The sequence below is a fragment of the Gossypium hirsutum genome, chromosome A09 (assembly GCF_007990345.1).
Source record: "Gossypium hirsutum isolate 1008001.06 chromosome A09, Gossypium_hirsutum_v2.1, whole genome shotgun sequence".
NCBI lineage: Eukaryota > Viridiplantae > Streptophyta > Magnoliopsida > Malvales > Malvaceae > Gossypium > Gossypium hirsutum.
In genome coordinates, this window is record NC_053432.1 from 68,448,717 (window position 1) to 68,461,457 (window position 12,741).

The window sequence follows — 12,741 nt, forward strand, 5'->3', positions numbered from 1 at the left end:
TGATTTTCTCTTTTTAATTTGGTATAAATTTATAATTGTATTTATAATAAATTTTAACGAAATTAATGATGAATTGCAATTTTCAAATAAAATAATAAAAGAATTTAGATTAAATCTCAAGATAAAATCATGAATTTTGTTCAGGGGATTGAAGTAAAATTTAAAATTTTGAAAAATTAAAACTAAAACCCTAAAAACATTCAAGTACATATCAAAGTTATTTTTTCATTTAAAATAAATAAAATGTTAGAAATCAAAATTATTTTTTATACAACTCATATACCATTAATAGGAGTAAAATACTTCCACACACATCATTAAGCAAGTAATTCTTGCAACTTAAGTTCATGTCGTGAATATGGATGAACACTCTAGGGCTCAATTAAAAATAATTTTAATAAACATTTTTGGTAAAAAGATTTTTTATTCCTTATTAATTTTAATATTGAGTAAATTAATCCTCTCAAGAAAATCACAATAATTTATTTTTTTTATTTTAAAAATAAATAACTCATGATAATTAATCAAAACGTTAATATTTTTCATCAATTGTAACCATTTTTCATTAGTGTAATAATAAATATAACTTATAAAATTTATAAATTTTGTCAAAATTTACATAGAATATATGAACGACTAGATTTATTATTATATCAATAAAAAATATATAATTAATAAAAAAAATATAACGCAAAATAAACAGATATTACTCTAATTATTTTTAAAACTAATATCAAATTGAAACGATGGGACCAATATTTTAGAATAGTAAAAAATGATGATACTCCAATTTCTAGAAAATAAAAGATTGGCTCAAAGATAGAGAAAAACAGAAGGGAAAGGCAAAGGACCCACGTGGATGCATGCGGGCGTGAAGGAGTTTGGTATTTGAGCGGCCATTAATGCCCTCATATGTCGTTGAGCTTCTAGGCTTTTGTTTTGTATGCAGACCCCCCTTGACTTTTTTCACTGCGCAGTACCATTTTTTCTTTTATATTTTTTTTCAAGCTTTATTTATTTAACTTCTTATTCCTTAATAAATACTGGAACCATGGAGATTAGATTTAACAATATTATGGCTTTCATGGATCAAATCATTTCAACATTTTTACTTTTTCTTATTCATCAACAATTTCATTTTAAACTCATACAATAAATTTATTTTATTTTATATATAAAATTAAAAATGTCTATTTATTATTTTTTATGGTTTGATTGATTTTTTACGAATTATTCAATCATACATTTATAATATGAATGAATTTCTTGAATTTAAATAAAAAACAAATATATAATTAAATGAATGAACATAAAAATAAATCTAAAATTCATAGCAAAAATGAAAAACAAAAAACAAAAATAAAAATTTCAAGTAAAAGTTTTTTTTAAGCAAATAATTTTCATTTTTATTAAAAGTATTGATATACTCTTACAAATAATTTTAATTTTTCAATTTGAGACATTAATTTAATAAAAATATTTAACAAGTAATATTTTTTTACTAATAAATTTATTTTCGAATTTTTTTTGTAATTTATACACAAACGATTTAATTAAAAATCAACATATAATGACTTTCTTGAAATCTAGATATAAATTTATACTATGTAAAATAATAATTATAAATAAATTTTCCTAACTAATGTAACGAAATAAAAGATATCATAAATTCAGTCATTACTTTTTAACCACTAAAATTTTTATTATAGTTTTTTAGAAAGAAAAAAAAAACATAAATGCTTATATATTACACAAGGATTTAAACATGGTTTTCACCTATTAAAACAAAGTGAAAATATTTACATCCAAATTGATAAATTAAATGATAAAAATAAAAAAAGTAATGTTGGGTATTGGTGTGGGATCCTCGTTACGTCCCCGTATGTAGTAACATAATCATCATTATGGCTTTGAAAAGCATCAAAGGCAATGAATTATTATCATTTCCTTGGGGAATAACCGATAAAAAAAAGACACTGAAAAAACAGTAACTCACAGAGGTCCTCTTTTCTGCTTTAATGTATTCTAAAGGGCATTGAGTAGTTTGTTTGGTTTTTTTTTTTGTTCCTTTGTTTTCAAACTTTGGAATTTTCTTGGTGAGTGTTTTCAGGGGATTCTATTATTCATTTTGGGCTGGTGGGTTTTTGTTTCTTTTGGGAGGAGTTGACCTAAAAGGCTAACGTCAAATTGGTGTCTGATTAGGGGATTCTCTGGTTTTAGGCAGGGATTTGAAGGTGTTCTTGAAGTGGGTTTGGTGGCTTTTTTTCTTCTTCTCAAATGGGGTACATGTAATGAATCTGGTGATGGATTTCAAGCAATTTCTTTTTTCTGTGATTTACATGTTAAAGAAGAAGCTACATTTGGGTTAATTTTCAAGGTCTGTCCTTGTGAGAAAGAGCTGGGTTGAGCACTTCAGCTTGGTGCGTGTTTTTTGTGCAATGGTTAAAGTAAAACTGGGGTTTTCGTTTTAGATTTAGAAAGAGCCTTTGTTTTTAGGCCACTTCTGGTATATTGCCATAAACTAAGGCGTTCCCTTGAGTTTCCCATTTTGATGCAGGGTTAAAGTTTTTGTCTTTTGGATTCTGGAGTAGCCGTGTTTGGAATTCTGCTGCTGAAGCTGTTTCCATTTCCACTGCGAGAAAATGGCTTGCATGAAACTTGGATCCAAAACCGATGCGTTTCAAAGGCAAGGACAGGCTTGGTATGCACCTCATCTCTACAATTATATTACATCTCCATCTCTTTCTGCCTACATTTGTTCTGTCATTGACTATTGTAAGATGTTGCTTTGCTTTGCTTCAGTTATTCTTGTGATATGTGGCAATTGTGTTTTTTTCTGTCATTTTAGCTTTTGGTTTTGGTTCAAGTTTTGGAGATGCTTTAATGTTTGAATTTGAATGTATATGGATCAAGAGACATACAAATATGGCATGTTTTGGTTGTGGATTTGAGCGACCAAACTAGTTTTGCTTGATAAGGAAAGCTCACCCATACTTATGTTGCTTTTGTTCCTCCGTTTTGTGTTTTATATTCCTAGTCTGAAACTCAAGTTTTCATACTACAATCAGTTAATTTCTTTGTAATTCATTCGGTTGCTGTAAAACTGTTAAAACGTTCTATACTCAGAATAAACTTTGTGAAACGAGTATTTGGTAAATAGACCTGCATTATGTCATTGTTCTTTTCTGTTTTTTGGTTGAAGTTGAAGTAACTGCAATTGATTAATGCTTCAATTTACAGAAGGTGAGTAGCTTATTTGTCATCTACATACATGTGACCCACGAACAATATCTTATCGACTCTTTTTACATATATAACCTAGTTGACCAGTCTTGTCTTTTTTGTACACTCTTTGTAGAAAGCTAGCTACGCTTTGAATCTTAAGCACTTTAACATATAGAAGCTATGATTGAGGTTGTGATGTGAAAGTACTAGTTTAACAATCAACAGAAAGGGAGATGCCCATGTGGTAGGAGATTCTGATACCTACATTAAACCTTTATCTTCTCCTTTTTGTTTATATTTCTTATGCTTACTTGTAGAATGTTACATTATGCATTTTGCGAACTATGAAAGAATAAGTGACTGCCGACTGGGGATGACTACTTGGTTAGGCTATTTTAATATCAGGTTTAGGTTAATAGTACTAAGGTAAGATAACATAATTCACTTTCTTTTTCCTTCATAAAAGCCCAGTTTAATATCATGTCTGTTTTCAATATCTTAATTCCTTTTTCCTTCATGAAAGCTCATTGAGAATTCGATATTCTTTCTTATCTTCGGGTTTGCATATGCAGTATCCTAATATTTGGATGAGAAAGATATGGCTTGAAAGTTGATGCAGCAGTGCCCATTAAGATTGGTTATTAGTGTCTCGTGTATAATAGATGGAACCATTTTGTATTATTTTATGATTTTATTTAGGATGAATGACAACTTTTGTATAACAAAAATATTTTATATTATGGAACCGAGTTTCTTTAGTTTGATCCTAAGCATCCTCCATCTCTCTGCATTGAGCTTAGCATGCATGTTCTATCATGTAGGTTCTGCACAACTGGACTTCCCAGTGATGTTGTTGTTGAAGTTGGAGAAATGTCCTTTCATCTTCACAAGGTATTTTTTCTTCATCTTATATAGAATTCATTCTGATTAGTCCCTTGTTGAAATTCACTGAATTTATATGTTTATACTGGTTTCTGCAAAGTGCAACTTTCCCATGTCCCATACATCTTTCTAAGACCTCTATTGGTTTTCATGAGATGAGCGGCAGTGTCCCTTGCATGAAATTGTACCTATTGTGGCATGCTTGATAAAATGAAGTGTCTATTAGCAAATAACTGTACATCGTTAAGTTCTTACTCTTCTTAATCATCATTTGGTGCAGTTCCCTTTACTCTCTAGAAGTGGGGTTATGGAAAGACTAATCGCAGAAGCATCTGATGAAGAAGAAAAATGTTCCATATGCCTCCCTGACATTCCTGGAGGGGCCAAAACTTTTGAACTTGTCGCGAAGTTCTGCTATGGAGTGAAACTTGAACTCACTGCCTCAAATGTTGTGTACCTTCGATGTGCTGCTGAGCATCTAGAAATGACTGAGGAATATGGGGAAGGCAATCTTATTGTGCAGACTGAAACCTTTCTTAATCAAGTAGTCCTCAGGAATTGGAAAGACTCTCTAAGAGCACTTCAAACCTGCGATGATATTATCTCTTATGCTGATGAACTGAATATTACAAAAAGGTGCATCGAATCATTAGCCATGAAGGCGTCTACTGACCCCAACCTATTTGGATGGCCCATGATGGAACATGGTGGTCCTATGCAGAGTCCTGGTGGAAGTGTGTTGTGGAATGGGATAAGTACAGGGGCTAAACCAAAAAATACTAGTTCAGATTGGTGGTATGAGGATGCATCAAATTTAAGTTTACCTCTCTATAAGAGATTGATTTCAGTAATGGAGTCTCGTGGTATCAGACAGGAGATAATTGCTGGCTCGCTTACTTTTTATGCAAAAAGGTATCTACCTGGTTTGTACCGCCGTCAGGGTGCCAATGATTCTAACTCTAGTACCTGTCTTGCACCTGTGGCCTCAGGGGCTCCTCTATCTGAAGAAGATCAGAAAATTTTGCTAGAGGAGATTGATAGGTTGCTTCCTATTCAGAAAGGTCTTGTCCCAACTAAGTTTTTGTTTGGACTGCTTCGAACAGCCATGATTCTTCGAGCAAGCCCCTCTTGTATATCAAACTTTGAGAAAAGGATTGGGTTGCAGCTTGATAAAGCAACTCTGGAAGATCTACTGATGCCTAATTTCTCTTATTCCATGGAAACACTTTACAATGTCGACTGTGTGCAGCGAATTCTTGAGCATTTTCTTGCCATGGACCAGATCACAGGTGGAGCCTCTACATGTTCGGCAGATGATGGTCAGATCATTGGGTCACCTTCATTAACGCCAATCACGATGGTAGCCAAGCTAATTGATGGGTACCTTGCGGAGGTTGCCCCTGATGTTAATTTGAAGCTCCCCAAGTTTCAGGCTCTTGCTGCTTCAGTTCCTGACTATGCCCGGCCATTGGATGATGGTCTATATCGTGCAATAGACATTTATCTCAAGGTACCATCCTTACTGCATGTAATTGCCACTTAATGTTTTCTTCAGTTTGATATGCTGCAAACATTACTCCAACTAGTTTACTAATCCAAGAACTCGGCAGTTATGCCCAAATGTGATGGTCATACGTTCTAACCTTGTCCAAGTTCACCTTAGAGTCTCTTCTAAGATGTTTTGAGAATGATTGGATAGCTTTAAATTGGGTTAGGATTTGGGATTCCCCCATTAATTCAAGAAGATATAAAGCTCTCGGTGCAAGTTGTTTTCGTTCTAAGATGCTTCTTTCATCTGCTTGAAACAAAGTTAATGGGCCAAAAAGCCAAATCTTATATGCATTGATTATTAGAGAGCTTGAAATAATTTTGTTCTTAACTTTCGACTGTTGCATCTTAGAGAAGGTAATTTGAGAAGCAAAGAAAAGAAAAGATAATGATACAAGAAATCTTGGAACTCTTCAATCTTGATTGCTACAATTTTTGTTCAAACTTGTTAACTTTCCTATGCTTATCAAACTTGCAGTCACATCCATGGTTGTCAGAATCCGACAGAGAACAACTATGCCGGCTAATGGACTGCCAGAAGCTCTCCTTGGAAGCCTGTACCCATGCTGCACAAAATGAGAGACTGCCACTAAGAATAGTTGTCCAAGTCCTGTTCTTCGAGCAGCTTCAGCTTAGGACCTCAATTGCTGGATGCTTTTTGGTTTCTGATAATCTTGATGGATCACGACAGTTACGTAGTGGGATCACAGGGTCTACCGAAGGAGGGTGGGCCTCAGCTGTGAGAGAAAATCAGGTTTTGAAGGTAGGCATGGATACTATGAGAATGCGGGTTTCCGAGCTTGAGAAAGAATGCTCAAACATGAGGCAAGAAATCGAGAAGCTAGGCCGGGTAAAGGGTTCTAGCACTTGGGGAAACGTATCGAAGAAATTTGGATTCAAGTTGAAGTCTCAAATGTGCAATGCGCAGGAGGATTCTGTAAGCAACCAGAAGAATGGAAGTGGAAAGATCGAGAAACCGAAAGGTAAAGCACAAGAAAAACACAAGTCCTGATGAATAATACAAATCTTAGAACTGCTTTTTTTTTTTATCTTCTTGTTTTTTAAATAATCTTTCTTATCTTTGTCTCATTGTTGTTGTTTAGTTTGTAGGTTTAACTTTATAATAAACTATAGCTTCCCACCTTCGATCCCACTGTACCCGTGTGCCATATCTCTTTATTCTCTTTATTAAAAAAAGAAATATTTGATCCCCAGATCCTGACTTATGTTTATGTAACGGATGTAGATGATGGAAGAAAATGTGATTTAATTAAACCTTTGCTTCATTCATGTACTGTCTCCCTCTATAACGCATCTATCATGTCAGATTAGTAAGCAATGTGCCATAATCCTCTACCAACAGTATGCAATCATATCATGATATAATTAAAATGAAAAATATAAGACAGCAAGGCTAACTTAGACATGATGATAATTATCATGGAATAACAATCGTACATGTATAATAAATCATAATAAAAGGACTTGTCAAATACATATACCAGGGAATTGAAATAGAAGATGTCCAAACCCCACTAATTTGGAAAAATAAAAATACAAATGTCTTCAAAAAAAAAAAAAAAACTCTATAACTATTAAAACCTAGATTCCTTACCTGATGAATTCTCTTTTCAAAATTTCATATAAGAAGAAAAGTCATCTAACATGTGTTTTTTAAGTGCTGCTGGAAGCTCCATCAATGGAGCCAGCATGTCTGTTCCCTATTGCTTAGGTGATGTAAGTTGCCTCAGGTTATATTTTGCCAACTCCTTGTACTTCTCAACAACCCCAATCAAGCAGATTGTCTGAATCAGAAAATTAAAGATAAAAAAAATTAGTGAAACGGAATACTGAATTAAATGATCTTACAAAGAGCAAATTTGCCCCCAAAGAAGTTCCACATTCTAGTCTATAAAAAAAAGATAATGCACTCACCTTCACTATTTCAACGACAATTGTCATATCAGGATTGCTAAGATCAACTTTGTGTGGCGCAGGTACAGACTTTGCAACTGAGTTTATAATTTTCATCCTGTCAATACCAGAATTTGCACGCGCCTCGTACAGTACAGCAAACTGCACAAAACAAAAGTTAACAATCCCAGCACATGTTAATACATTTCAATTTTATTAAACCAAAAGGATGCTATCATTTTTTCATGTAGGGTCCTTGACAAAACAAAACTAACCCCTATATGATATAAATGTTTTCCCATAGTACATTATTTGACCACCTAAAAACCAAATTAACAGATCCACTGCGAACAAATCATCAAAAGATTGGTTCAAGTTAGCTATCTTGCAAACCAAACTAAGGCATTTCAAATGTTTCGAAAGTTTCACATATATTGAAGTGGATAATAAGTCGAATGGCTTGTCATTAATAAATTGACTGCTCCTTTTATAGATAACTTATGGCCTAATCTTATACAGATCTTCCAACAAGCAAATAGTACAAGACATGGAGTCCAAGAACACTAATGGATCAAATACTGATTTATAGCCATGGTTTGAAGACCATTTTAATTTCCTGTCAAATCCACACAGGTGAAAACTCATTTGGAAGCTACTGCTTGCATTCAAAAGGTTTAACAGGTCCAAAGTGTTAATTCCCTCACAAAATAAAAAATATGTCCCATCTCTCATTTTGGAAAGCAGCCTCGTTGAGCTAAAACTAGAAGTTGAGGCTTTAAATCATGTAGCTTGTGTATGAATCATGCATTTGGATTGTGTCAAGTGTAAGTTTGATTCATGTATGTCTTAATGGATCAAGCAAAGACAAACAATAGAGACGCTTAAAGAACATTTAAAGCATAATCTTTTGTACAAATACCCATGTTTTATAGAAAGCAAGTTCAAACTTGATGCACCTTGTCCCATTCTATGAATTCAACCAACTTAATTTGAATATGGGTTCTTGTATTTTTATGGGAAACTAACAAAGCAAGTAATTAAATATTTTACCACATGCAAATCAAATTCAAAAGAATGGGATTCATCTATTTCATACCTTCCTAGGATTCTGTGTCTCCACTGGAAAATACTGCTCAATGAGAGGCTTCATTGCTCTTGTAATTTCCTCTTCTGAAGAATAGCATGCTACTTCAACAGGTAAGACTCTTAAAATGAACCTAAATAACAGAAACAGTAAGAATTTAGCTTGCTACTACCAAGATGCCATTTCCTATGTGCATATGCTTTGTATATTTAAATTAACATGCAAGTGAATAATGAACCTTGACATGTGCTTCCTTGTGGATGCAGCTGAAGTCATCATATGCTGCACGATATCTTTGGGGCCAGGAACTCCATCTCTCTTCCGCATTTGCACAAAGACAACACCATTACAGCCTGAATCAAGGTTGAAGAACAGCCTCTGTTTGAACAGGATGCAAAGGGGGGAAAAGGGTTCAAGTAAAAGAAATAACAGAAAGAAAAAAAGAAAATGCAATAATGCCATGCATCACCTATTTGTTCACAAGAGATGACAAGAACTAATTGCATGAAAAAAGTTAGACAAATTCAGCACTAAAAATGGAAACTGAACATGGAAAAGTAAGTAATAATTCATTTCTAAACAAATAAAAGAACCAGATGAACCATACACAAGGTTGATAGACAAAGTGCAAGAAACTAGTAGGTCTTAGTTTTTATTAGCAAAATTGAATCTAAACCACAAAAGGAACAACCTCATTTGGATTACTTCCATCTTGCATCATAAGGGAATACATGAAAAATAAAACTTACAAGAAAAATACCGTATAAGCATTTTTTAGTTTACTTCTTTTTCTTTTCAACAAGTATATAATTGCCTTAGTTCTTCCAATTTCATGCAAAATGCCAAAAACATAACTTATAGTCAATAAGGCGTATGTCACCATCCAAATAAAATGCTTTTCTTTCTAAATGTATTTCTCCTCCTTCTGGCATCCATTAATGATTAGATTGCATAATCAATTACAAACTTTAGCAGTCGTAGCTTACTAACCTTACTCTTGTCTCCAAGCTCATTGAGCTCAGCTTCAATAAGCTTATCAATAGATTTCTCTTTTTCATTGGTTGCACTCTTTGATGTATCTGTTTCAAGGCATTGTTTCTTTGCTGGTGGATCCTCCGAGATATCTGCTCGGTTTTCAATATTTGCCCCATCCTTCTGGTTATCACTGGTCTCTTCAGTTACCTTTCCATGGCACACATCATCTGAATTCGGATTATCCAAATCTTTATTTGTTAAACTCTCTTGACTAGCATCAATTTCTTTACTAGCATTTGATTTAATAGCTTCCTCTTGTCCTTCCTCCTCTCTTTCACCATCACCCTCGTCATCATCATCATCACCCTCATCATCACTATATGAGAAAGTAATCTTTTTATTTAGAGGCTTGTTTGGTAACACTGCAGGTTCCTCTCCGAAATCCTTTCCATTAACTAGCTCTTCAAAAAACTGCACAAAAGTAAAATAACCAGAAGTTTAATGGAAACACACAAAAGAATAGCATGGGGTGTATTAGCAATTGCCTTAACTCAAAAATAGGAACAAACACTGTTTACATGAGATAGCATTTTAAGGCACTGTACTCATGTTGACACAGCATTGCAGAGAAGTTGGTTTAAAATACAACTCCAATTCTGTATTTAGATTAAGAACTCAGCTACTTCATATGAGCCAATTCAAAGATGAAAGAGAAAAAACGTAAAAGATCAAAGATGACGCCAGGGTTTTGCTGGCCAAAGGGAGAATGTTATAAAACCAAGAATCTTTGGATCTAAGAAATCCTAACTAAAAATACAACTCCAATTCTGTATTTAGATTAAGAACTGAGCTACTTCATATGAGCCAATTCAAAGATAAAAGAGAAAAAACGTAAAAGATCAGAGATGACGCCAGGGTATTGCTGGCCAAAGGAAGAATGTTATAAAACCAAGAATCTTTGGATCTAAGAAATCCTAACCATGAATTAAGCATAAACTTACATTCAATATAATTAAGAAAGAGAAGGCAAGGAAGAATTGAATGACCATAGGATGAAGTGGAGAGATAGTGTGAGAAAAGAGGAATAAATGGGTTCCAAAGCAAGCAATAAATGGGTTATCCTATCCACTATCACCCTCTGCTATTTTGATGTCCTTATTTCGTGTATAATTTGATAGAATGGAACTCCCAGAGCATTATTTCAGGTGTAAACAAGCAAATCTCAAAGCCTGGTTATAGTTACAATAGCATACACCTAACATCTATAATGGTAAGAATAATTTAGTAAACCAACAATGAAGATCAGCTTTGATTCATAGTCTTAAATAACAATTCATGAACAAAAAGTCACAACTTTTATCACATATCAATTCTGTAATAAATATTTATTAACAGAAGCTTATGTGATTCTAAGATTCAACTTCACATTAATAATTCAAAAAATCAAATCTTTAATGATTATTTTCTGACATAAAAAATTAAAAATGCCGATCAAATATACAGTTTGCATATAGAGAAAGAATAAACAAGACCACAACTTTGGAACATTAATTAGAAACCCAGAAAATAAACTCAGCAACCATTTAGTATATAGAAAAAGCTATAACTTAACCAAGGAAATTGAATTACAAATGAATACCCAGATGGAAAACCATCAATTTAATAATCAGAAATTAAGTTTAATAAAAAAAAAGGGGTTCAATAATAAGCTTAAAAATTAGAAATATGAAAAGAAAAAGCATACAGAATCAATAACATCGAGAGCTTCATGAGCAGCTTGACGTTCTCTGCCACCATCACAAGTGATAAAGAAACCTTGAACTCCAGGCCTTAATGGGTATGCGCCTTTCTTTTTAACTGCTTTCTGTTCCCAAAAAATAAGAAAAAAAAAAAGAGTTACACGAAACACAAAGAAAAAATGAAAACATAAGGTGCAGAGTAAAAGAGAGACTGGGTGTGGTGGAAGCCAACATTGTGGGGAAGATACTGCTTCCTCTTCTTGCCTTTGTTGGTGACAGTGCTGGGCTTTGCTTTGTTTTCAGTAGCCATTGGAGAGTTCGGTTGTAGTCAAATTGCTTCTCTTCTACCTCTAAACACCAGTTCGACGGGCGCACGATTTATACAAGCTACGAGGGTTTTGATAAATTATTAAAATTTTGAAAATTTATTTCAGGTTTCTCTCTCTAAAGAAATTAGGGAAAGTTGGATTTTAAGATCGTGCACTTGAAAAAAATATAATTTTTTTATAAGATTATGTGAAATAATATTAAAGTGTAACAATTATTGTGAGAAAAATGTTTAGTTCAAAGATTAATATGAATTAAAAAAATTTAAAAATCATATTAGGAAAAATTATCATGTCCAGGAACTAGATGTTATTTTATTTTATTTTGTTATAGTTACCCTTATCTTAAGATTTTAATATTTAGGCTCAAAGTAGTTAATGTAACCATTTTGTTTTGATTTATAGTATTTTAGCATTTAGGTTATATTGGAGTTTAATTGGAATGCCTTTATGCAATAAAATAATTGTCCTAATAAGCTTAAGATGGTGGTTCACGTTGCAACTTCTCTAAGGTTAAGGGTCTGTTTGGTAATGCTTTTGAAAAATGCTTTTGAAAAGTGTTGTGAAAAATACTTTTGAGAAGTGCTTTTGTAAATTTAAGTGTTTGGTATTGCTGTCAAAAAGTACTTTTGAGAAATAAAATGTCCATTTCAGACATGATATTATAAAGTAACAAATATGTATTTAAATAATATTCAAATTAGTTAATATTATGAAATTTTAGCAATAATATAAAAAATAATTTATTATAACTTATTCTTAATATTTTAATATATAATATTAATTTTAAATATTTTTAAGTAATTAATATTAATTATTTATTAAATTTAACTAGAATATATAAACTATATTTAAATATTTAAATATAATAATTAAATATTTATAATTAGATATTGACACAATTATATTATTTTAAAAATAAATTTTTTTCATTTTTAATTAATACTTTTAACATATTTGTATTATTTTATTTTAAAATATACTTTGAATATATAACTCATATTAAATATTAATATAACATAAAAAAATATAAACTTAACAAATTAAA

The 12,741-nt window shown here is 32.4% G+C and overlaps 2 protein-coding genes across 3 annotated transcripts; one reads left to right on the forward strand and one right to left on the reverse strand.

The window, feature by feature from the left end:
• The first annotated feature begins 1,828 nt into the window (after positions 1–1,828).
• On the forward strand, positions 1,829–6,945 carry LOC107889303 (BTB/POZ domain-containing protein At1g30440). Of its 2 annotated transcripts, XM_016813674.2 has the most exons (5): positions 1,860–2,420; positions 2,558–2,701; positions 4,047–4,116; positions 4,388–5,617; positions 6,134–6,945. In XM_016813674.2, exons 2-5 carry the CDS (start codon positions 2,643–2,645, stop codon positions 6,665–6,667), a joined length of 1,893 nt encoding a protein of 630 aa, XP_016669163.1. In that variant the 5' UTR covers positions 1,860–2,420; positions 2,558–2,642; the 3' UTR covers positions 6,668–6,945. The 2 variants fall into 2 exon arrangements, with proteins under 2 accessions (XP_016669164.1, XP_016669163.1); XM_016813675.2 differs by having other exon boundaries at positions 1,829–2,701.
• Positions 6,946–7,090: 145 nt separating this feature from the next.
• Positions 7,091–11,886, reverse strand: LOC107889304 (THUMP domain-containing protein 1). Its single transcript, XM_016813676.2, has 7 exons — positions 11,600–11,886; positions 11,373–11,492; positions 9,644–10,099; positions 8,892–9,031; positions 8,666–8,786; positions 7,591–7,731; positions 7,091–7,460 (listed from the first exon to the last, which is right to left on the reverse strand). Exons 1-7 carry the CDS (start codon positions 11,675–11,677, stop codon positions 7,377–7,379), a joined length of 1,140 nt encoding a protein of 379 aa, XP_016669165.2. The 5' UTR covers positions 11,678–11,886; the 3' UTR covers positions 7,091–7,376.
• Positions 11,887–12,741: the final 855 nt, after the last annotated feature.